Raw genomic sequence first — 26,712 nt, forward strand, 5'->3', positions numbered from 1 at the left:
TAAACCAAGTTAACTTCTTGCGTCTTCCCGATAGAAGATTAACGGATGAATTCAAGTAACAGTTGACGCCCGGTTTGCCAATGTGTCAGCTACACACTGTTACGTCAGAAGGAGCTAGAGACCTTCCCATTGGTTCAAATGCCTCGTTAATTATTCAAATGAGGCTACGTCACGGTGCTACGTTTGTTGAACGACAACAAATGATTTCATCAGATTATATCCTTGTTATCATGTTTCCATAACATTCTATAATGTTTGTCTGTAATTGAATACACGTATACATCTCAATCATTCACAACACTTGTTGGTTTCAGGGCATTAGATTATTGGCTTTTCTTCGTTTATTAATCTTTAATCTACGTCAGGTATACGGCACGAGGCGTAAATCACAGTAACCAAATGCATTGATCTCCTTAAAGTGTAAATCAAACGTGCTTAAGAAGAGTCAAAGTTGCTTTAAAGACCAGAGCATTACAGTGGCCTCCTTAGCAGTACAGCAGCTTCCTAGCAGGCTCTGCGAGTTGAGCTTTTTGGGGCTTATGATTTGCTTGTTTTCTGATGGCATATTACTTCTATTTGTACTCGATTTCTTGTTGGCCGTTTCTGTTCCGATAGAACTGGTATGCTATCAGAATAACAGCACATCATAAGCTAACAAAGCCTTGCTCGTAGAGCCTGCTTATGCTTAGGTCCCAATTGCGCCGGTGCCCGTCGGGGGTGTAGTCCCGGCCGGGCCCCGAAGTCACAAATTTGTCCCTGTGCTCGCACGATTAGCTCACCTTAATCACCTTGTCTATTTGTTGCCGTGCCTCGCGTCCAATTTAGGTCTAAGTCAAATTGATTTGGGATCCTGACCGGGCCCAAAAATAGCCCGGCAACCGCAGGGTGTCCGACGGGGCCACGTAGGGGTCACGCCCGTAAGTGCAAAAAAAACCAGCCCGTGAACTACCTAAAGGGGCCCCTTTTTCAATTTGGAACTGAAGCATAAGGGAGCGAAGAAAACAGCAAGTAACTCGTAAATAGTTTTTGGAAGGTCAAATCAACATCACGACATGTTGAATTTTCTTCCTTCCAGCGAAGTATGAATTCTGACAGAGACTATAGTACAGCATGTTGTTACTCCCAGGTCGACCAAGTCCTCTAGCATCTCATTGGTCTATTTGACCAATTTCTATTTTTACAGCGAACTTTGGAGCCTGTTAGAGTCTACAAGTGACCAAGAATTTCAGCTCGGCAGCACATTCTTTGCAACACAAAATTAAACCTTCACTGTCTTTGGCTCTATAATAAGCGCCTTTCTTAGGGACCTGACAATTAAGTGGGATGGCTGTTAAAAGCGCGATAGACTATAAATGAAAGAACGCTACACGCTTGTAAAAGAAACTACGTGTTAGGATTTTAAAATAAGAGACGTTCTATAACTTTTGATCAGTCTAAATACCTGGCAGGGACCAGACAACAAGGTATATGTAGAACGTAATCATTTATTGTGCCTCACCGCAATAAACCATGGCCATTATAACATCTACCAAATAACAATAGATGTCTATTTATTCATTCATTCCATCATTCCTTTGAAGTCTTTGAACAATAATAGGCTACATATTCAAGGAGTGAATGATGTATTTCTCTCCAAATCTTCACCGCTTATCAATTCAATACATTCACATCTTTTCAGCCATTTTTCAAATCAAAATGGTGTCTTAACACTACTATCATCTTTCAACAAGCGCGACTTGGCTGTAGCATGATATACCGGCGTTAATCAACGAACAGTTTGGTCATGAGGTACAGGACTAGAGACACTGTCACAGCAAGCATTAGATTTCCCATTCGTCTTACAAGTATTAAAAAAGTTGGTACAGAAGTACTGAAAATGAATTTCTAAGAGTGAAGCTGGTGCTTACAATGCGACAATAGCAGTGTGCCATTAAAACATTACATTTTGTTTATATGCGTATACTTGCATAGCTTGTCTCCAACATCACACACTAGCTAACACGCCATTACTGTGTTGATTTGTAATACTGCCTATCCTAAGGCACTTATTTTCAACGTTTCTGGCACTTTTAGGCTGATTCATCTGACGCTCAATCATCGGGGTGCTGCCCTTTAGAAAGATCCATCATTCGCTTTGCCCCATGTTGGCAATTATCCTTAAGGTAGCGGTATTTTTCCCCACCAGCTTTGACAAAGTCAGAAACGGTGGCTTCTTTAACATCGTGCCCCCTTCCTTGTGGTACCCACCTATCGCCCATATGTTTAGCATCAGTGACCACGGTTTGGGAGCTAACGCCAAAATCGGGACCTTTGTGAATCAACCATTTACTGCCATCTTCAAGAGTAGCGCGGACCCCTGTGTGATGGAGTTTTCCGTACATGTTGTCCATGTTCCCAAGTGGACGTCGCACCTCTTCGGCGTGGACAACCGGCCTGTTGTACAACTGGCTGAGGTCTTCCTTGCTGGTGATGTCATGCGGTTGTTGGCGTTTCTGATCGCCGCCGAAGTTCAGTTGCCAGTCCCCGCGACACGAAGGTAGAAGCAGAAGACAGAGGCAGAGTGTGAGTAAGCCATGTGGTGAACGTGCTCCTGGACCGCCACCTTTCTTAGCAAACTTGAACATGTCTTAGCAGATGAAGTTTGAATATTCTCAAGACGTCTCGCGATGAGGAGTCCTTCAACTGTAAGCAACAAAAATCGAATACTTGACTTCAGTGACGATGCTGACAGCAAAATAAGACAGATAATGAGTCGAGAGGGAAACTAGACAGAGGTCATGATTAAAAAAATCAATTGATAAAATGGTTTGTCACCTCTTTTCAGTATATGTTTCGAATAACAAATGTTCACCGAGCATACTGCAATGTCCCAATACAATATTGCTTTCTAGGTTGTCTATTGCACACAAATCTGGCGATACGAAAAATCAGGTAAAGATCTGGACCTCTTTCATTGATTTTGTTTATTCCCTGTATGAAGGTTTTCTGTGCAAATCCGAAAGAAAATATCAAAGCTTTCTGAAAACCAACCGACAATCTTCAAAAGTTATCTATTTCGCAGTTAGGAGATGGCTTATAACACAGTATCCCCTATTCCCTTGTCCGTAGGTCAAAAGTGAAAGCATTTACTGTGTAATATTCATCAATGTCATGTGACATATGCGCAGTCTTCAAAGTGGGAATGAACTTAAATTTGAGTTTCGGACCTTACCATTCTTCACCATACGCGGGGTGATAGTGTTGCTAAAGAGATAAAAGCTGACCTTGATAATTTGTCCATAAAAATTCTAACCTAACCTTTGGACGCCGTGCCAAACAACGGGCCTTACCAATGTGTCAGGGACTTCCCCACTGACGTAGCGTCTAGGCCTTTGTACTTATGACTCAGGGTATTCCCAATTGACATGGTGTCTGAAGCGAAACTACGACTTTCTTAGTATTCTTAGGTTACAAACCCCACATTAAATCTCTTTAACAACAAACCGTTTTTCAATATTTACCGTCAAAACTGAACTAGCCCCCCCCCCAAAAAAAAGTTTGGAAAAGAAGGCAAAATACAAGTTTTTCAGAAATGTTTGAAATTGTTTTTGGTAGGACGGAAAATAACGCGTTCAAATGATGGTAGCGCAATACAAATGCTGGTGAAGTCTCGGTTAACGGAAGTTAAATCTCTACCTTTGAAGCACACCTACACACCTTGCAAACACCTCATTCAGCAGCGGCAAAAAGAGGAAGGGTTGGGGAGAGTTGGCTTACTTATAGACTCCGAAACAATGTCTTGTGGGAAGGGGGGTTTCCCTGACGTCATAAACATATCACCTGTAGAAAGAGAAACCATTGGGAAGAGACCGTTGTACTTTGCACACGAGCGATCGCGATGACGTCACGGTGACGCAGTTGTAGCTAAAAGCACGTTAATTACTAATTTGATCAGTTAATCTTAATGTTGATTAGTAATGTAATCTGTTGAGGTACTTTTCGCCTCCCAGTCGTCGAATACGGTGGATGTGAAAAACAATACTGAGCAGCAATGCCTTATGGGAATTTTTTTTTTTGGTCATGGTCAAAAAACGTGTGTGTATGTGAGTGTGTGTATGTATCGATTTATTGATTGATTGATTGATTGATTAATAAATTGGTTTTCCCTAGAGTTAGTATTTACATGAAGGGTCATTGTGTTTCATTATGTACTTGTAGGTTTTATCTAGAAGTAAACAAAAACAAAAACAGGTCAGAGTTCAGACCTGAGCTGTATTCACCTGGTTTAACAATACACTGAATATGAAACTGCTGACTCAAGTAGACCTCTTTTGATTACTAGTATCAACAAAACATACAGAAGCAGCATTAATATGGTCTTGTACATGCTCTATGATATTCAGGATCTCTACCAATGAGATACACCTCACATAAATTCGTGACAAATTATCATTCTGTAATTGTTGATACAACAGGATGACAGAAAAGTCCAGTACAATTGCAGCAAATTTTATTTTGGAAGAACAAAAACTGGAAGTATGAGCCTCTCCAATATGGGATGATTCAATACAATACATGTATCCCCTTTCAATTGACAAACTTGTATGGTAACTCGTGATCAACCAGCTATAAGGATCTCTCCATTTGAATGTTTATGTTCTAATTCTACCTTCATTTCAGCATGGATTATTCCTAAACATCTAAATCCCTATATAGAAATATTCCAGGAGGTAAAAATTGTGTGTATAAGTCCATAATTTGTGTAATCATGCCAAATTACTGGCCATGTTAAGAATTAGACCATTAACATAAAAGTACTATTGCATAGGAAAGCCTTTCCACAGTCATATCAAGTCTATTAGTACATGTGTACTTACAAAGCCGACTTGTTGACACTATGGCAGTGTAATACATGTGGCAACATACATGCAATTGTAAACAAAAAAATGACACTTTTTTCATTATCTTTCTAGCAGACATTGTTTTTGCTTCCATATGAAATATTTTGGAGTCTGGAGTTTTACAGTTGACAGAAACATCCATCAAAATACAATCTTAATACCATCTGTAAGATGAATATCATCATCAAGTTCAATATATTATTTCATTAGTCATATCAGTGGCAAGTTATCAATGTTCCTGTCAACCTTCCAAGCACTCTCATTGTAAGGCAAAACAAATTCAGTTCCTTGTTTCTTGGATTCGTTGCTTGATTTATTTTCTGATTTGGAAAAAAAAAATCAAAAGATTCACATGTACCATTTACAATATCAAACAACCCCCAAATGCTACTATTTTGTCGCAAACAATTGTCCTTGTTTTTATAGATTGTTACCGTTCTTCTATTTATCAATACATTAAAAGTTGTAAATTCAAGTTTGAAAAATTAACAAGCCTGGTATGTTGACTTTGTGGCTCCTGTGGTAACAATTGGGTTAACCACATAATGCCTACTTTTCAGAAAAATTTGCATAGCTTATCATCACACAAAGAAAATATTTTTGTTGTCAGGACAGATAAAACCAAATCTTATGATTTAGATATTGCTTTCTGTCATACATGTATTGTTTGCCTTTTTACAAGCTTGCCACTTTCGCATTGCCATTGTCATTGTAAATGCCCTTTACCCTATCATTCTTGGGGTCAAAGGGCGTTTTCAGATGTATGGTTGCCGGGTAGACCACGCCCATCCTTTCGATGGAGTACTCCCCGGCCTTGAGGAAATCCGCGGTGACCTTCCCTCCCTCGGGATTCCTGACGTAGCCGTAGCCGATACTCTTGCCCAGCGAGAAGGCGTAGTCCGCGCGGCGCAGGTAACCCACAACTATGCCGTCCCTCCAGACCGCCTCCAGACCCAGCAAGGGAACATGGCTGAGAAGTACAATAACAAGGTTACACCACAACACCATAACAAACTTTAAAACACCATAAAAAAAGGTGCAATGGCCTAGTGCGTAGAATGTTTGCCTTGCATACATGTACGGTAGGTCGTGAGTTCGATCCCCGGCCAGGTCATACCAAAGACTTGAAAAATGGTACATACTGCTTTCTCTGCTTAGCACTCAGCATTTGGGAAAGAATATGGAAGTTAAACACACATCACTACCATTGGACTGGTTCCCTACTGTAGTGATTGCACAAAGTTGTGTGGCCCAAGGACTACTGAAACGAAGATGGGTGCCGCCCTATGCACCATCGGGGCGGGAAGGAACTTTGACCACAACACCATATGATGCTTACAATTATAATATATCAATAGTCAAGGTAAACTTTATGCAGATACATTGCATATTTGTACTCTTGACTACCGCTTTCTACAGAAAAACGATATAACAAGAATAACGCATATAGTTTCCATGCCTATAATTTCTTATCAATCAGCTTTAATGCCTGAAGAGCATAACAATCAAACTTTGATGAAATTTCCCAGTCAAACTTAATAATATCCACATCTAAAAAGGACAGTAGGCTACATGTATTACTTATAACTATAATGATTGTCCAGACCTTGACCTAAACCTCCGTACCTGTACCGATTCAAAGCCCTACAACTTGTTGTGATGTCAAAAGATGAATAAAAAAGAAATCAAAGATCTCATACCGCCTTGAATTTTTTTAAATTTCTTGACAAAATATAACACATTGTCTATTTCACACATTACATGCTCCACTCTCGGGCACATGCCATCCTCGGGTTCCTGACCTCTGACCATATGTACTATCATTCACTTCCTGATAGCTTGTGGCAGAAATTTAAACGCCAGCCAGCTCAACCTTCCCATCCTGTCAGTCTCCAGTTACCACTCAGCCCGGGAAAACCTTCAACCATGGCAGCGGGAACAGACTTGAACACACACCATGACAAACAAACAAACAAACCAAAACAATACCTCTGTTTTGTACAGAGATAATAAATGACATGCCATATCACTTACTCGTCGATAGTGAAGCAGACCAGTTTTTTCTTCAGTCCCTGTGGTTTGAGTTTCTCCAGAGCCTCCCTCCCCAGGAAGGGTGTATTGGACTTCAGCTTACACGTGAAGACCAGACCAGCTTCAAAGGGGGTGTCATCTGGGCGGATGTCAGCGTGCCAGTGGCGGTATCCTGAACAAAACAAAGTAAACATCTCACCATCGATGTAAACAACACTTCAGATTATCAGACTAATGAAATATAGGAAAAGATAGTCCCTACGGAGTGTGTGTGTGTGTGTGTGTGTGTGCGTGCGTGCGTGTGAAGGTGTTCAGCACCAAGGACAGGCCTGTTTGCCTGTGTATGGATAAAGTTCAGTACCAGGGACAGAGGTGTTGGCCTAAGTGTGGCTGGTGTTCAGCACCAAGGACATGTATGTTTACCTGTGTGAGTGTGTGTGTGTGTGTGTGTATGTGCGTGTGCATGTGTGAGTGGTGTTCAGCACCAAGGATAGGACTGTTCTCCTAAGTGTGGCTGGTGTTCAGCACCAAGGACATGTATGTTAACCTGTATGTGTGTATGTGTGTGTGTGTTTGTGTAAGAGTGAGAATGATGTTCACAACCAAGGTCAGGTCTGTTCTCCTAAGTGTGCACGGTGTTCAGCACCAAGGACAGGTCTGTTCTTCTCAGTGTGGATGGTGTTCAGTACCAAGGACAGGTCTGTTCTCCTACATGTGGATGGTGTTCAGCACCAAGGACAGGCCTGTTCTCCTAAGTGTGTATGGTGTTCAGCACCAAGGACAGGGCTGTTCTCCTACATGTGGATGGTGTTCAGCACCAAGGACAGGCCTGTTCTCCTAAGGGTGCATGGTGTTCAGCACCAAGGACAGGGCTGTTCTACCAAGTGTGGATGGTGTTCAGCACCAAGGACAGGGCTGTTCTCCCAAGTGTGGATGGTGTTCAGCACCAAGGACAGGGCTGTTCTCCCAAGTGTGGATGGTGTTCAGTACCAAGGACAGGCCTGCTCTCCTAAGTGTGGATGGTGTTCAGCACCAAGGGCAGGTCTGTTTTCCTGTGTATGGAAAGAGTTCAGCACAAAGGAAAGGTCTGTTTGCCTGTGTGTGCGTGTGTGTGGATGTGGATGGTGTTCAGCACCAGGGACAGGTCTGTTTGCCTGTGTGGAAAGTGTTCAGCACCACAGACAGGACTGTTTGCCTGTGTGGATAGAGTTCAGCACCAAGGTCTGCTTGCCTGTGTGTACAGTATGTGGGAGTATCCTAGCCCTATATTTTGTAGTGTACACATCTTAAGGGGTTGATGTATGTACTCAAAACAGGGGTTTTGTGACTATGAATTTTCTCAATTGATGACAACATACCTTTCTCGATGCTAAGAGAGTCGATGGCCCTGTACCCTGAGTTGACTGCCCCATGCTTTGCCCCTTCCTCCATGACAGCTTTGTAAACTGGGACACAAGACTCCCTGTAACATTAAAAACAGGAAATGTCATCACAGAAGAGGCTTCTAAAATGACTTCAGTTAAAACTGTGAAGTTAGAAACAAATTTGAAACATTTTACACAACACAATGACTGAAAATAATATTTGCATAGTGCACAGTACCAAACCAGGGAAACTTTCTTTGATGAAGTAGAACTGTACACATTTATCAATTCCTTAACAATCCAAGAGCCAACAATAACACATACTTTGTAATATGCAAGTCTTGACGACAAGCTAAAAGTAAAAACAAACAAAAATCCCTTGACGATTTATAACAAAAGGAAAGGAAAACAATTACAGTGCACCTCAATGTAAAAATAGAACCCTCTAATACAATACTTTTAGTAGTTATAGCCATCTACCTTTGATGTTTGTTTCAGTTGTGTATGACTATGATACTTGTGCAAAATAATAAACAAGTTGACAAGCCAAATCTTAGTTGTATAGTATGAGCGTTTGCATGCAAAGTTTGACCCAATCTAGTTACTGTAAATCAAGGAATTGTCACTGTGGTTTCGTGTTCATGGTTTTCCCACCGCCGTCACGTACCATGTCTTGCATTGCGTTCCTACATTTGTGTCAACCACAAATCAACAAGACAACAAATGTCTCCTTTTCCCTACTGTTAACTTGAAACAATTTAAAGCATGCTCCTTACTTGGGGATGTGTAGTTCCCATCCCAGCTCCCCTACAAACGACAGCCTGAGGGCGCGCACTCTGTGTCCTGCCACACTGATGACTTGGTTGGTGGAGAAGGGAAAGGCTTCGTTGCCCATGTCTGTGTCTGTTAAAGCCTGGACGATGTCTCGGCTGAGGAAGACAGCGCAAAGCATTTAGATCAACATATCTGTGTCGTATTGTACTGTATAACCGATATGATAACCGTTCAGCGTAACACACCAGCTCCCAGATACTGTATATAGTGGCAGTTGGTTATGTTACATGGAATGACCTGTCACACTTAACCTTTGCACATATAACTCTAGTCATTGTTTAATCCTACCTTGTGAGAATGCCTGAACTGTACTTAGTGACAAAGAGTTTAACTGTATGATACTTCAAGGAAAAAAACGAATATTTGAACACCTCAAAGCTGGGTTGATACCTTTCGTAATTTAAGTCAGGCCCAGTCATGACTGTTCCCTGCTCTTTCCAGAGCTGATATTAGATACATAGCAGTTAGTATGTCCACCAGTTTTTATTCATTTTGTACATTTTATAGCCAAATAAAACAGCTACATTAGAGGATGAATAATCATACTATTCATGTACATGTAGTTCTATTTGCTAATATTTTCAGAACAAACCAAGTCAATATAATCCAATTTTGAATAGGTCACAACTTGCCTTGCAGAGTTCTCTGATGCATGTTTTGAAGACCTAAATACATGTAGTAACTAGAGAACCGTTCTGCTTTCTGTAAATGTATAGGGAGTATCAACTGTGGTTTAGATGTTTTCAAACGTTCCATCTGGTGTTGCTATATTTAAAGTATCCTGTTAAAGGTCGGGGTACAATGTATGCATAGGTCTGCACATAACAACATTATGTCCTGTTACTGTTTTGAGAAAACAGAGCTAGCCAGAACACTGTCACTTCTTGTCCACATATATTAGAAATAAGAGTTACAGTTGTATTGAGGGCTTTGGAACTGTAGAGGGTGCTAGAATGATATCACGAAAACCATGTAGGTACAGGTCCAACATACTGTATGTCAATGTATCGGTACAGTTGTACCTTAAAGGCAACCAAAGCAATATTAGGGCCCAAAATATGGAAATAAAACAAAATGCTGACATCTTTGTGGTAGTGACATTTACTAACATTATTTAGCACATTTGCGTAATAATTTCATACTTTGAGCATTTCAAAACCGCTCACAAACGTGCCGTACGATGATCCCCTTTGTTTTGCGAGCCTACAAAAACTCAGAGTTTTCAGAGTTCAAAACGTCATATTTTTGCATCATGGACGTTGCTATACATTGTGATAGTGTTGTTTGAACTGATCATGTATAGAAATGACTAAATAAATTGACATTCAAAATCCGATTTTTCGGGCCCTTATATTGCTTTGGTCGCCTTTAAGTAGTAGAGAGTAAGATTCAGAGTTACGGTTACCTTCTGGGACCCTGTATACTGAGCATGCCCATCTCTTCAGACATGTCTGACATCTGACAGTTCAACCTATTGTCCTGGAGGATGTCTGTAATGTGGGACCAGTTGTGCTGGGCGGCACCCCCTCCAACAGCAATGTAGAAACCCTTACCTGGAATGAAAGGGAAATATTTTCATCCCTTTGTTTGAAAAATCACTTCAAGGCACTTCATCTGATGTTATGTTACTATTTTTCAAAAGTGTTTCGTACTGGAAAGTTGTTACTTATAAATTCTGATTTAGTTTTTGTATCAAAACTTTCCTCTCTCTGGGTAAATTCACTCACAAGGCACTGTCGACTGCAGAAAGGCACAAAAAACTACTGTTTGGGTTAATTTGTACACTTAGGTATATTCAAACTTGTGGATCGAAGTTTGCAAAAATATATGTGTACAGTTTTTTGTCTGGAAATACAGTATGAGGGCACAGTAAGGGAATGGAGCAGCCAAGTGAGGGGGATAGTGTAAGGTTTTCGAATATTTGTGGTGAAAATGGGGCCTTTTAGGGCTTCCTTAAGCCCCCCCTCACTGGACCCGCTGCACGCTGGCGGCGTCGCTGCGTCCTAAACTGAATTTGTGTTACCCTTGACTTTATAAAGGGAAGTATGGCCGAAAAGAAAACAAAACACACAAAGCTTAAAAAGATTTCTTTCTTGTTGATGAAATTCGTTGAATGCTTTGTCAATTCGATTGGCCACAGCGTGTCGCGGGTCCAGTGAGAGGGGGACTTTAGACAACATAAAATAAAGTGAGAGGGGGACTTTAGACAACATAAAATAAAGTAGGAGGATGTAACACACCTGTTTAGAAAGACATGCATGATTGTGCACTTACAGCAAAGGCTGCCCAAATTTTTAACACACATTAGCCTATAGCAAACAGCAAAGATTTTGCTTACCGTCAAATGTAGGATCCATGGCTGAGCCCTCCCCAGGACTGATCATACTCACAGTCAGATCACTCTCTATCCCCCCTGACTTGTCTAACATACACGTGTATACAGTGGAGCCTGGGAAAAAGAGAAAGGACAATATCTATATATCATATCTTCTACATTTGTACATGAAGTGTACACTGTGTGCTTGAAAGTGCCGGTGTGCTATTTTAAACAAGACAGGATATGCGCTAACTGGCAGTCATTCAAATTTTAAAGGTACAGATCAAAGAGCATGTAGTGATGCACCCTTATCATTTAACCCCAAGAGAGTGAAGTGTATGTCAGTGTGTGTACCTACGTGCGTGTGCACGTGTTGTATGCGTGTTAGGGTCATGTTTGCTATCCACGATTGTTTCTTTGTGCGATGTAAGCTGATTATGATTAAGTACATAACGTACTTCTTATATAATGAGGTATAATTTATATGTGTATTTTTGCAATGTACATGTAAAAGGTACTGTTAATTTGTATATTTTTCTTATTTCTTGTATGTTTTATCTTGTGTGTAAGAGGGAGACAATTAGCAGAGGTGAGAGATCACCTGTTTTGTCTTCCCCTCAATTTTTGGCGACACCTCAGGGGCATGTGTGTGTGTGTGTGTCTGTGTGTGTATTTGTCCAACAGAACAGGTACTCATCAACCCTTTTCATTGGAAATACCGTATGAACAGCACCACCTATCAGTGCCCTAAGCAGGGTATAGTAAAAATCAAAACAACAACAACCGTCGCCATGGCAATGTCTTTTTTTCATTGCCAATCTTGTTGTAAATGGAGGAGCTTAATAGATAAAAAATATGACCTACCAGGTGGTTTGTCCACATTGTTTGAGAAGATCCAGTCAGCTGCCTTCTGTGCATCTGGCCCAGTCAGGTAGTACTTGCCGAAGTAGGACATATTGAACACAGCGGCCCTCTCTCTACAGGCCACACACTCCTTACCAATCTTACAAACAGAAAAGAAATCAACATTTTCAGAACACATCTTTGGCAAAGATCGTGTGATGTTATGAAGTTACCGGTACTGTGTGTTGCTTGGAATTATAAAGGCAACCTAAGCAATATTAGGGCCCGAAAAATCGGATTTTGAAAGTCAATTTATTTAGTCATTTCTATACATGGTTTAGTTCAAACAACACAATGTATAGCGACGACCATGATGCAAACATATGACTTCGTTGTAATGTGAGAACTCACTGAAAGAAACTCGCTGGGGTTTTTGTAGGCTCGCGAAACTAATAAGAGGATCATCGTATGGCATGTTTTTGCACAGTTTTAAAATGCTCAAAAGTATGAAGTTATTACACAAATGTGCTAGACAGTGTTAGTAAATGTCACTACAATAAAGATTTCAGCATTTTCTTATTTCAATTTTCTAGGCCCTAATATTGCTTTGGTTGCCTTTAATTTCATGGTAGGGAGAAACTGGAGGTGTTTAAGTCTTCAGTCTGCTATGGAAGCCATTTGGTACCAAATTTACTTTTGGTTACCGAACAAATGTTTGCTGTGGAGAGGTTAATGTGAAAAACCGCAAATATAAAACCACCGTGAATATTTCAAGATTTAAAGTTATGAATCATACCAGTACATGTGATTGTACTACAATGGAAAAAGAGCAACTCTATGATTGTGCAAAAGTATATGCTCAATAATCAAGATATGGTTTTGGTTGTGAAATATCAAAGTTTTGAACTAATTGAAGAGTGTATACACACATACTCACCACATCATGGTGCTTGGGAAAGTCAAAGGTATAGTCATCCCTCAGTCTGTCGTTGTACAGGTTAACTTCGTTGGCTGGGAGCTCTTCATAAGCACCATAGTAGTCATAGTCTGGGATCTAAAGAAAGATACATTGTTTGTATGTAGAAACATTCTATTTCCTATCGTTGCATTATTCTAACAATACTGTAAATGCATTTTAGTTCGAGTGGTTTTATTTTGCACGAAAATGGAGTGTTCGCGGTGGTTTTAAGTTCATGGCAGCGCTACAGTCACATACTCCTACTGACAGTATTGGACAAAAATGTTTGCGGTGGCTTTAAGTTCACGGTGACACGGTCGCCACGAAAACCGCGAACATAAAACCACCACGAACATTTCTGCATTTACAGTAACACATCACCAGAACTTGCAGGGCTTGAAATACCACCTTTTTATGCAGGTAAATTTGGAGCTGTGCAGGTATTTGCAATTTCAACCTTCCCCTAACCTGCACTGGCCTATGATAGGACAAACATGCAACATTAAGGGCAAGGGGACATAAAGACAGTGGTGGCCCCAAAATACCTTGCATTTTTCATGGTAGCTAATCACTCATTCTCTCCCATAGATTACTGTAATTCTTGTTTCTTTCAGGTTGTAACTTTATGTTCACTGTTTTCACTGTCACCTCTGTACCGTGCACTTATCATCATCGCGAAAAACCTGTTGTAATTATTTATGATTCCTTCACTTGCCGCCACCCTGAAGATAAAGTTCAGTGAAAATGTCAATTTTCCTGTACACCGCAAAATTTTGCTACCGTGAAGATGAAGTGAATTACAGTATATAATTAGTCAGCTGTAGGGGCAGCATATAGCTAATAGGTAGCTAATAGCATCCTTTGAATACATATAGAATACAACACGGGGTATTCCGTATCACCCGAGGTACCAGCCCGACCGCGGGTCGGATCGCCCGACGGCCGTAGGCCGGAGGGCGATCCGACCCGCGGGAGGGCTGGGACCGAGGGTGATGCGGAATACAACGTGTTGTATTTTATTTATGTCATACCTTGGCCATACCCACCCGAGAAAACACACATTTCAATGCGGAATGCGCCAGAAGTTGAGGGAGTTTTGTGTCCTCGAACAAGAAACTGTAGCAACATTGATTCCAATCTCCGAATCCGGTATTCGAATTTCCGACGGCCGCGCAACCGACGCGTTCGAAATGCGTTCGAAATATTCTATGGAAGCCTGTGTGATAACCCTCCCGAACCCTATGTGATCCGGATAGTTATCACACGGTCCGGAACACCCGTATCAGGCCCAGGCATGACATAAAGTAGATTACAAGATTTTAAAATAAAGGTATTACCAAGGAACATCTTCAAAAGATAAATACATTGTGTTTTTGATGGACTAAAGACGAAAGAATGAAAATGAATAGTGCAGATATACTGTGTCTTAAGCGATGTAATTTTGAATATTACCGAAAACAGTGAGGAAAAAGGATTGTAAGCCCTTAGCTTGTGACTGTTTAGTGTTAGATGTAAAACTATGTAAAAAGTGCCCAGTCTGGCGTACGTGTACGTGTACAGGTACATGTACACGCAGTACTGTAAATACAGGAATGTTTGCAGTGGTTTTATGTTTGCAGTGGTCGTTTCACCGCGAACATAAAACCATCGAGAACATTTTTTCCAATACTGTAGCAGTATGTGACTATAGTGCTGCCGCAAACTTAAAACAACTGCAAACACTCCATTTCCGCCTTACCGCAAAATATAAACCTCGCGAACTTAAGTGCATTTACAGTATTTGTGTGGGAGTTGCATGCAAATGTGGGAATAACAAAAACAGGATCTGCCGGTTCACTGACATTTTGGAATAAATACAGTAAGTTGACTGTAAACATTCGGGGCAAAGACATCAAGGCACGATAATCTGTCAACTTCTCAAAATAGCTCCAACACCAGGGGACGTATAGGGTCAGGGCCTTTGACAATGTTTCACAGAAAATTGCAAATACTGTGTTCATGTGGAATGGTGTGACAACCAATTTATGAACCAAACCTAAAGCATTTCATTCCTCACTTTAAGCTCTCTAAATTCTAGACGAGGGCCAACACAAATGGACTCTCTATTTCGAAGCAAAACAACCTGCAGGGGGCCCACACACACACACATATCATCACAATCCATCACTAGTTTCTTTAGTTATGCCGGGCAAATTAGGCTGGACACACACACACAGACACAAACAAACACACAGACGTACACACACACAAACACATACACACACATAGAGTCGGAGTGATAGACACACACACATACACACTCACACACAGACATGCACACACACACACATACATACACACACACAGGTACACACGCACACACACACACACACAGACACTCATACTAGACATACAAATGTACACACAAGCACAGACGCACAGTCAGAAACAAACACACACAGACACACACATACAGACATACACACACACAGCCATGCCAAAAACACATTGGTACTTACAGGAGTGGGTCCCTGTGGTGTGAAATACCCAGGTCTCTCCCAACCATGTCTCTCTTGAAACACACACCCTGCTTCCAGCAAGACCTGGGGAAAATTACAAAGACCATTTAACACTTCAGAACAATGAAAAAAACAGACACAAATGTCACACTGCTTTCCTTCTTATATGTTTGTAATCTAAATGGTGAAAAACATTTAATCAGGTAAAAGTACTGTAGAGTGACTTAGATTCTTTGGGAACTTAATTTTGGAGGTAGGAGGGAAAATTTTGTGGTGCAAATGATTGTAGTAATGCAATGCAAGACAGAGGACATGTTAGCAATATGATGAGTTCGCAGTGAGACAAACAAAAAAAACACCTGTAATATTTCACAATTTACGGTACCTTGTCTAAAGAGCATCCAACTTTCCACTATAACTACAATACATCCTCAATACCTATATCTAACAATTACTAGTCTAAGACTTTTCTTCAATCGGTGACTTAAGAAAGGTAACAAAACATGTACCTCCAAATTTTTGACGTCTACTGTACGTCCACATCCAATTGGAACGTGCTGGTATGAACCGTCAAGAAAGTTGGGAGCTGCCCAAGTCCTACTTACCCCTGGAGGCGGGGGAGGCAGGACGATCTTCACAAGTCTCTTCCTAGTCTTGTGTCCTCGTGAGACTTAGGTCACCCCGTGATCAAGACGTACAGTAGACGTTGAAAATTTGGAGGTACGTGTTCTGTTACCTTTCTAAAGTCACCGATTGAAGAATATTCTAGTAATTGTAATCATATGTCATGTGACTGATGAATCTCTTCAACTATTTCTAACAGCACTGGGGTAAAAATGAGAAAAGAGAGAATAACCTCATGAAAAGGGTCAGTCCTGGAGTTCCTGGCAGCGAGCGGCTCGTCGTGTGGGAAGACTATGGAGTAGTTCTTGGCGTACGCCTCGTGGCTTCGTTCCCTTGTCCAACGGTTGTCACTAGTTTGACAGGTGGGGAAACGTCTGCAAAGAGAAGAATCATTCCAATGGATTTTGGGATAAAAATTCTAACTTTTTAGCACCTTCAAAATCACAAATTACCTTAATCTTTATCCAAAATTCAAAAAAGTTCTGGACAATTCTACGGTAAATTCATTGAAGTTTGAGAAGACATGATTTCAAGGTGGAGGTAAAAAGGAGGTGTTTGCAGTACTATAAATCACTTTAATATAGCGGCAGGAAAATATAGCGGCTGGGTGAAAATGGAGTAGGTCACGGCACTTAATTTTAAAGCTGGGAACAAACATCACTGTCTCAAATATTAGTGGTCAAATATTAGTGATGATGAAATTTTAGCTGTTGACTAGTGACCTTTAAATCAGCTAAAATTAAGTTTAAGTTAACAAATCAAGAATTATAGTATTTAACCCTTGTCCTGCGGGACCCATATAATATATATATATATATGGGTTGCACATGACAGAGCCTGTATGTGGGTCCCGTATATGTACGGGTTTGGGGTATTTTTCAGCTGAACGTATCACACTGCAGCGAAACGTACAGAATGTGGAAGTAACTATGCCACAGCAGCGCAGAAAAATTCAAGGGCCAATGACTTGATTAAGAAATCAAATTCATGATGTAAATTGCATAGAGAACGCCAGCAGGACAAGGGTTAAAGTTTACAGTATGCAAAAAGAGTGCACCCCTGACAGAAAATGTATTCCGGGTGTTATGATATTGCAGTAGAAACACAAACATAAAACCACTATCAAAAGATTCACAGTGATGTAATTATGAAGCTACAATCAAATCAGTATGTCTAAGGCCTCGTTCATGATTCAAAAAGTAAAACTGTCCGAACCCTTTGGGATATATTCCAAATGGAAGATGTTTACATTTTACGTCCGCTATGCATTAACTTGCACCCGTGTTGAAAACGGTTGACATCGCCCCAAAAAGATATCAGGGATCTCGTTTCCTCATTAGTCCAGTTGTTAGAACCCGACTTGGGGGCCATAGCAAGATATTAAGATTCAAAAACTTGATGATCTCAGGTACCCGGATGTACAACGTCATAAACATCAATGTGAACCCGTTCCGTAAGGCTTTCATGATGACAATTCCGCGAAACCGTTTTATTCTGAACTGTTGCAGACTACCTCGCGAGGAGGTTCAGAATAAAACGGAACGAAACCGTTATGGAGCATTCATTTTCACAAGTAAAACGGTTTATTTTGCTGAAACAGCTCAACCGTCTTACTTTTTGACTCAGTTTTTCAATTATGAACGGGGTCAAAGTTAATCAAAAATAAGCAACAGGCAATACCTGATGTCGTAGCCATACATGTCCAGCGTGGGTCGCCCGTTGACGACCCATCTCGCCAGCTCCCGACCACACCCTCCACCCATCATCATTCCTGAACTGTTGAACCCACAGCCCAGGTAAAACCCTCTCATCTCCGGGGCCTCCCCCATCAAAGGCTTATGGTCTGCTGTGAAGGACTCTGATAATGAAGAAAAGGTCGTAGAATTAATCAAATCATCTATCTATCGATAAAGATCTTAAAAATTTCAATATAGATAAAAACTCAAAGATCCCACAGCCTTTTTGAGTAGTATCCACTGTACGTTGATGAAAGTTAGACATCGAGGTAGTAAAATACACCAAAAATAATTACTCAAGCAACTGGATAAAATTTTGAACCAGTCAGACGTTTCAGACAGCATCCACTGTCTTTCGTCAGTGACTAACGAAAGGACTGAGAACACCAGGTTTTATACCAAAGCTCTGAATAGGTATGTTAATGAGGACATTCTAAATTGCCTTAACCTCATTAACATACCTAGTCAGAGCTTTGGTATAAAACCTGGTGTTCTAAGTCCTATCATTAGTCACTGACGAAAGACAGTGGATACTGTCTGAAACGTCTGACTGTTTCAAAATTTTATCCAGTTGCTTGAGTAATTATTTTTGGCGTATCCACTGTGTCGTAGGGCATGGTATTGGAAAGCGAAGCCCATCCCTCTCCTTCCACCAAGTGCACCTTTTTACCTGCAGATTCCCCATTCACAATACATCAGGTGGAGTAAGGAAAGTTGAGTAAGGCCACAGCAAGTAAATTTTATGGATGACATCAGCTCATGCATTGATTTTCGCCTAATTTTGAAATGAAAAAACTAGATTTTTTTACCCATCGGCAATGGTCAACATACCAAAAATAGTTCAATATGTTGCAAACTACAGTTTTTATAGCCTCCTGTGCAGGCTTCCTATAACGGCGGCATATATATTGGGAGGGGGGGGGAGTTGTGTAGCCGAGGGAGTTGTGTAGCCGAGGGGCGCGCCGTTATCTACAGCCTGCTCCCTTTCGGGCCCAGCAAAGGGAAATTAAAAAACACTTAGGGGCTATCAACATGGACTTGTGAACTGCGGCGTCCCGTGGACCCCAATAAACCGCACGCACCTCCGCCCGGCAGCGAGGTGTCACGCCCCCGTATTCACTGACCCGGCCATTTCCTAACGGTCACGGGGATCACAATCGGTTACAAAAAATCAAAACATTTCAACGTACCACAGAAAGCAAGGATTGTTTTGTCGGCCTGGCCATAGGTCAAGAAAAGTCAATTTGTTACCAGATACACGCACTACCGTCTCTACAAGGATCTACAAGATCTTGTTGCAGACCATGAGAGCCGCCGTCAAAGGAGAGCTTGTTTTGTGTAGTCTTGGGACTAGCGATCTAGGACATCTAGCTGGCCATGGCAAATCGATTTGTTTTCAATTTGGCTAATTTCGCAAAGGAGCTGAAAATAATATTGCTAAGGCAGCCTAAGACGTGTGTGTTTGTTTCCTAAAGTGATCGTCTCAAGCGGCGACCTTGCTTGCCAAGCCCCCCCCCCCTCCCCATTTCTGCCGGTTCCGGACTAGATTTGAAAATCCGACAAACTGTGCGGCTGCCTTCAACAGAATAAATGCCCACATTGATTGTAGAGATAGTTTTAAACTAGCCTCCGTTTCTGACCCCGACTGGTGTGTTTTCACGGTTTCAGCTGTTAACTCCTGTAACAAACCGGGCGTGTGCCGGCCCATTCAGTCAATTGTTCCTCACTGTACGTGTGAATTACCCTTGCGCGAACATGTAAATTACCCTTGCCCGAACATGTTAATAGCTTCTCTGAATAGCTGTCTTAATCACCTTCCCTTTGCTGGGCCCGAAAGGGAGCAGGCTGTAGATAACGGCGTGTCCCTCGGCTACACAACTCCCTCGGCTGCACAACTCCCCCCCCCCTCCCAATATATATGCCGCCGTTATAGGAAGCCTGCACAGGAGGCTAAGTTTTTACACCTTGTCTCTGCCGTCTTGATGCTATACAAACCCAGATCTAAATTCATGATTTAATGATTTTAATGTTGACATCAGTGTTAATTAATGTTTTATTGAATATAGGTACAAAAGACTTGTAATAAAATGTTTTATCTCCACAGTTTGAAAATGTGGATGTCTTGTTTTTTTGCCGGCCTTGTTTTTTTTCACCCGTGCGCACTAAATTCGAAGCCTACAGAGGATGTCATTCATAAAATTTACTTGCTGTGGCCTAAAGTGCCTTTCCCAAGAACGATCCGTCGAGCCAGGATTAGAACCAGGGACCTCTCAATCCAGTGTCCACTAGCCTAACCCCTCGGCCATCTACACCACTAAAAGCATAGACATATATTTAATATATATTACCGTAAGTTCATAAAAAAACAGACCTGGCCCGCACACTGTGGACTTGATCCCTGTCCTTTCGATGACTGGAACCCTGTTGACACACCCCTCCACATGGACACTGAACACATCCCAGTCCAGCTCAAACAGACTAAACGCAAAGTCTTTGTCCACCTGGAATAAACAACAACAGCAATAAGACATGAAGACTAGGAAAAAGTAAAGAGCACCTTGAGGATAAAGAAAACAAACGACTGAAAAAGAACTTAAGGCTGTCTCTAGACACAACCCCCCTCCAATCTGACTAATCTTGTACCCCCCATTTCATGACTAATGAGGGGGGGGTGCAGGATTAGTCACATCTGGGTACGGTTTTCGGCCCAGAACCCAACGGTCCCGGCTTCGAATCCCCTGACGCCACTGATGTTGTGCCCTTGGGAAAGGTACTTTACACGACTTTCTTCACTCCACCCAGGTGTAAAAACGGGTATATTATGTGTGGGTCACGACACCAGCAATAGCTGCCTGTGTGCCACGTGTATTGCACTTGCAATTACCTTGTCCCAAAAGACAGGGTTAGGTTCGTAGCCACCACAGGACAGGGCGTCACCCTGGAGTTTCAGGTACACAGAGGCATCGTGGTCTCTGATGTTGGGCATGTTCTGGATGCCTTCTATCCTCTCCGTCACCACGTAGGCATGGTGCATGGCGATAAGTGGAACAGCCACTCCCGCCATCTGCCCGATGTATGGTGACCACACACCTATGTTTAAAATAAGAAGACAATATTTTAACAGCATCCGACCAACCAGCGTTGGAGCGGCACCAGGGTTGGGTACCGGTACCGTGTACTGGTACAAAACCGGTATTTCTTCATGGACCGGTCCAAAAAAACGGTCCGTAAAAAATCAGTGGACCAGCCTATGGACGGATTGGAAAATTCATAGTACCAGGCTACCAGCAGGCGGCCACATAACTGATCTAAGAAAATACAAAACAGCAGATTTAACAAGTCGTTTTCGAAGACTTTAGCTGTGAATCATATCTAGAAACACTTAAAGGATGAGTAAACAGACGGCGAGGAGAGTATAGTTATAATTTTAAGACAAAGTGCAAACCTAAGAAATCATATCGTTCCAGACATGACGTTTGGAGACTTTTACGTGTGTCTCGCTCTCCAAAATATGATGTACTGCGACACTACTATAATCAGGTACAGGTACAGGTCCGGACCTGGACCTGACCCTCTGGACCTGGACCGGACCTAAATTTTATGTACCGGTACCCACCCCTCTTCTAGTACTAGTGTCCTTCAGGGAGGTTGTTGTGTAACTGTTACATAACTAATTAAGACACAAGCAAGGTTTTTTTTTTCAAAACAGAAGTTATAGTTACCTGCACAGTTGACGACAGCTTTGGTCTTGATGATACCATGTGACGTCTCCACTCCAACGACTCTTTTGGTGCCGTAGTCATCCTCTTTCACCTGGATACCTGTCACTGAGCAGTTCTCTACCACCTGGGGAAGTACATTCATGCTTTTACCAAGTGCAGTATATTCAGGGCTCATACTACCTTCTTTTTTTCTGTATACATGTACATTCAGATAACATCTAAAATTACCTGCATTACATAAATTGTACTAAAGTCTTGCATATTTACTCATTTTTTCTCCTTTAAGACTAGAAAGAATGTGTTTCTGGAACCATCTTAAAATCTTGAATGTTGTATATCTGGTAAAAGGAATTAGAATGCAGCTGTGAACTGAAAGGCAAGTTTGGGATCACAGAAATACCAAGTGAAGTGCATGAAACAGTGCAGGTGAAGGAAGATTTTACCTGCATTTACCAATCTATTAGACATTTTTTGTGTTGAACAAGATCCCTGATATTAGTGATAAGCAAGAAAACCCAGTGTTGCCGAGACCTAATATACCACTGAAAAAAATCACAGAAGCAATGATTGGGAAATGAAAACTCAACCTATTGAGAAAGGAGATTATGAAATAGAAATAGACATGCATTTCGAATCAGTTTACTGATAGCTGAACAGTTAACCTTTCACAGGTCAGGACATGAAAGACCAGCAATAAATACAATATAGCATCTATGGCCTACCTGTGCCCCTCCCTTTTTGGCAGCCCTGGTTAGAGTTGTACAGAAGCCTGCCGGGTCGATGGTGCCGTCGCCAGGACTGTAGAGCGCTCCGTACATGTCCGACACGTTCATCAGGGGGTAGATCTTCTTGGTCTCCTCTGGCGACAACACGTAGGACTCGATGTCGTAGTTGCGCCCAAGCTGTCGGAATAATCGTCACAATTTATGACCAACTTGTAATGAGCCTGGTGGCATAAAATAAATGGATCATACATTTGTACATATTAAGTTCTTTGTTGCACAATCAAATGGAAGGTATACAAGCTTATAGCCATGTTTGGAACTGCATTTTTCTCACTGAAGTGCCCTCTATAGCACGTCGGCAGAACGTCATGCGCACATGGTAATTAGCCTGCTATTTAAACCTATTATAGCTGCCGAATCTCTTTTTTTCTCTTTGGTCAACTTGCATCGGAGTAACATTAACAGTTGTTGCATAAGGTGTGTTTTAGAACACAGCTAAATGAACCTATATACAAGATATTAACCTTAGATATGCGAACATTATCTTAAACGCTTACGTTCTGCTGACGTGCTGTCACCTAGGAGTTTTGCACTGGCTTTTTAGCAAATGCCCACAAACGCCCAATCTGGCGAAGTCCGCTCTGCACGAATCTCAGTTTTATGCTTGGAATATGTTCAGGTTGTGCTCCCGTTAATTAATCCTGAGTTTCAAGTCAATCCATCGATTCAAAGTTGAATAAGATAAACTTGAAAATTCTTACCTGGCATTTTAGCAAATACCAAGCAAAAATAAACAGCGCAGGGAATCCATGGCCTCGGATGTAAACATTCCACTATGGCGGATTCTGGTCACGTGACTGGTCCGAGGCCTTGGATTTCCCTCGCCATGTATTTTGTTAAAAAAAGTGACTTTACAGGCATGTACAGCACGGAAACTGAGTACACATGTTTATGGTGTTAGATTTAGCGCCCGTGTCACGATGGCCGATATTTTGGCTGACATATTGGTCATTCGCTTAAGAGCCAGAAATGTATTATCCATCATTAGTGTCCTGTTGAAAAGTGACTTAGTCCTTACAGTCATCATTCTCTGGTACTCATCCAGCCTCTCCTTGTTGGAGGCGATGAAGATGCCTCCGTTGTTGATCCAGCCGGTATCTAACCCTGTCTCCTTCCCCAGAACATCCTGGATCAGGTCTCGTGTGTAGTTCAGGATCTCCATCTCTACATCATTGGGACGTAACCTCCACACCAGCCCTGGAGGACACAAGAAAGGAGACTCGTTATTTGGTTACGCCGTGGCTCTCCGCAGATCTCCATCTCTACGTCATTGGGACGTAACCTCCACACTAGCCCTGCAGGACACAAGAAAGGAGACTTATTGTAAAGTTTTGCGCTTTGATCCAACACAAGGAAGGAACTCACCATGAATCAAACATTTGAAGAAGGTTATAGTTACAACCGAAAATTCATAGTGACTTCCTTCTTCGTGTTGGATCAAAGCTCAAAACTTTACAACATATTGTACTCTACCAACACAGATGAGCTTTCACTTAAAGAAAGGAGACTCGTTATTTGGTTACACTGTGGCTCTCTGTAGCTCTACTTGTAAATTTCTGTCCCTCGTATCATTTCTCACTCAAATTTCAAGGTCAAGCGCCGCAGGGACGACTTGCCTTAAAACACCACAATACGTGACAATACATTGTCTATGTAATTAGTATTCATCATCAAACGACAAACATGCAATAAGTCTTTCGTATCTACCAGTTTTTTTCTCAAGTTATTCCATTCGTAGATCTTTCAGGCGAATACCCAGTTCACTGTATTGGTCCTTGAGCAATTGGTGCTAAATCCGACACAGGAGGGTTCCAATTGTGTCTATCCAAGGAGTCTATCATTAAGTTTCAGTGCTCTACATGTTTTTTGGGAAGGTGAAAACTATGGCTCCTCTGATTCCTTCCCTAGTGAGTGAAAGTGGGCTTGCAGCTGAGCATGTATTGCTGGAACTGCATTTAAGTTTGTGGGGACTTGATTTCACAGTAGAGAAAAATGGAGTGTTAGGGGTGGTGTTAAGTTGAAAAAAGGGGTAGGCAGGGAGAACAGCCATTTTTGCTGTGGTTGTTAAGTTGCAGTGAAGATATCACAACTCCTCCAATAGAACTGCAAACTTGGCACAACATGCACTGACGATGACAAGATATGATGATGATCACTGTGAATACCATAAACATTAAACCACCGCAAACATTTTAATATTTACGGTACCTGCAGTATGCCAGGTTGTCCCAGCTGTCAGCTGTGCCTTCTCCAGAAGTACAGCATTGCTGACCCCCAGCTTGGTCAGGTGGTACAGCGTGTTACAGCCCACGCTCCCGCCGCCAATCACCACCACGTCAGCCTCCGACGGTACCGACGACGGACCCGCCGCATCGTCGGACTTCAGCGTGGTCTCGTACGGAACGCCCGCGGACGCCGATTGGCTACAGAAACGGGTTGTGCATCTGCCAAGCTGTTGTGCAAGTCTGCGCTGCACTCTCGCAAGTTGCCAGAGAGGCATGATGGACACTTATCTGCAAGACAGACTGACAAATAATTTCAGGTTAAAAGGTAAACAACATTCATTCTGTCCTGCTGTGATATTAATCTAGTCATTCATTTCTTCAGTTTTGTGCACCCAAAATTTGAGCTGTGCACCGTGAGTGCGCCTAGATATTTTTGTAGGTTATAGGATTGAGATACTAATTATATATAATATTGATATTATACACTAGTAGACAGAATATTCTTGGAATTTAAGTATCAGAAAAAGCAATCTAACCTTTGTACTTTATTTGATGTTTAAAATTTTGAAGTTAGATACAGATTTTCAGATAATGATGAAGTTCCTAACAGAAGCAATAGGGTTTGCAAATACGTTTTGCTGACATTCTACTTTATGCACCCAAATTTCTTTCTGTGCACCAATTTTTTTTTAAATTAGGCCTTAGGGCACCAGTGCACCTATTCCCAAAAATGAATTTCGAGCCCTGGACCTACATCATTTTCTATTACAAGCTGCTAATCACACGTCTTTGATTTTTAGAGACACAAAAATGCATAAAATGCACTCAACACAAACAAAGAGGTTTAAATCAAAATGATTATTACCTCCTTGGCACAATTTTATCTGTCCTTTTGCAGCTCAAAAACATTTCAATGTCTTTAAACCTCTTACAGTTCTATCGTTCACTCTCTTCGATTTATGAAGAACTATGCTGCACTATCGTCTCAATATATAAGACAGAACCGCTCGAACAACAGGAGAAAAAACATTTCACTGAACGACAGGTCAAGACGCGGTCATGCTAACATTTTGATGAGTATGCAAAAATGATTTTATATAACACTGATCAAAATAACACGTCGCACCACTGCACACCATTCTAACGGTCCTTCGTTGTATCAAAGTTACCTCTTTCATTGTAAAATTGACACACTGAGCATAGATTTAGGGTTACAAGTAAAGGAATAAGATATTTCTTTACCTCCAAGACAGCTTGCTAGCTGGTTTGATGAACTGCGGCACCAGTTTGGACCGGTTTTCCCGGGCTGGAGTTTGTTTACGTCCTGCTGGAGGTCAAAGGTGATTATTGGGCCAATTCATTAGATGATAGGGGCTCTAGCATTATTGCCAAAATATAGCGACACATAAGATATCTTTTATCGCGACATTTAGCTAATATAGAATAATAAGTGATATCTAATATATAATAATTCTGCGTATTATGATAAAAATGATTTTGAGTTTTGTTTCAAAAAAAGATTAATATAATCGCACCCCCCCACATTGCAGATGTACTCTTCTAAAAATGAATGTAGGACAAGGACACCCCCTGATGTTGTTGTCCGTGATAAGGGTCAACCCGATTACCTAAAGAGCGACTAATTCGTTTTTGTTTTGTACACAATACACTACCCATGCTTTCAGAGTTGACTTTCTGCTCTTTGTAAGCAAGGAGGTTCAAATCCCCCTTGGTGTCAAACGCTTGACCTAGAGGGCTTGCTCACTGAAGTTGATAATTTATCACAGCACAGTAGTTGTTGTTGTTGTCTTTGCTTAACGTCTATTTATATATAGCTGGACGTGGTAGGACGGCATGGGCCAAACCATGTGAAGTTGATGGTTGCGATGATAGGA

At 41.5% G+C, this 26,712-nt stretch overlaps 1 protein-coding gene across 1 annotated transcript; it reads right to left on the minus strand.

Annotated features, from left to right (window-relative positions):
* Nucleotides 1-5,441: 5,441 nt before the first annotated feature.
* LOC136441629 (sarcosine dehydrogenase, mitochondrial-like) lies at nucleotides 5,442-26,132 on the minus strand. The gene is made up of 18 exons (XM_066438025.1): nucleotides 26,060-26,132; nucleotides 24,801-25,105; nucleotides 23,611-23,789; nucleotides 22,530-22,709; nucleotides 21,808-21,931; nucleotides 20,970-21,175; nucleotides 20,457-20,586; nucleotides 18,030-18,207; nucleotides 16,582-16,723; nucleotides 15,726-15,809; nucleotides 13,207-13,323; nucleotides 12,291-12,429; nucleotides 11,448-11,558; nucleotides 10,515-10,662; nucleotides 9,052-9,204; nucleotides 8,270-8,373; nucleotides 6,915-7,083; nucleotides 5,442-5,850 (listed from the first exon to the last, which is right to left on the minus strand). Exons 2-18 carry the CDS (start codon nucleotides 25,090-25,092, stop codon nucleotides 5,556-5,558), a joined length of 2,751 nt encoding a protein of 916 aa, XP_066294122.1. The 5' UTR covers nucleotides 25,093-25,105; nucleotides 26,060-26,132; the 3' UTR covers nucleotides 5,442-5,555.
* Nucleotides 26,133-26,712: the final 580 nt, after the last annotated feature.

The sequence above is a fragment of the Branchiostoma lanceolatum genome, chromosome 9 (assembly GCF_035083965.1).
Source record: "Branchiostoma lanceolatum isolate klBraLanc5 chromosome 9, klBraLanc5.hap2, whole genome shotgun sequence".
In the NCBI taxonomy this organism is placed as follows: domain Eukaryota; kingdom Metazoa; phylum Chordata; class Leptocardii; order Amphioxiformes; family Branchiostomatidae; genus Branchiostoma; species Branchiostoma lanceolatum.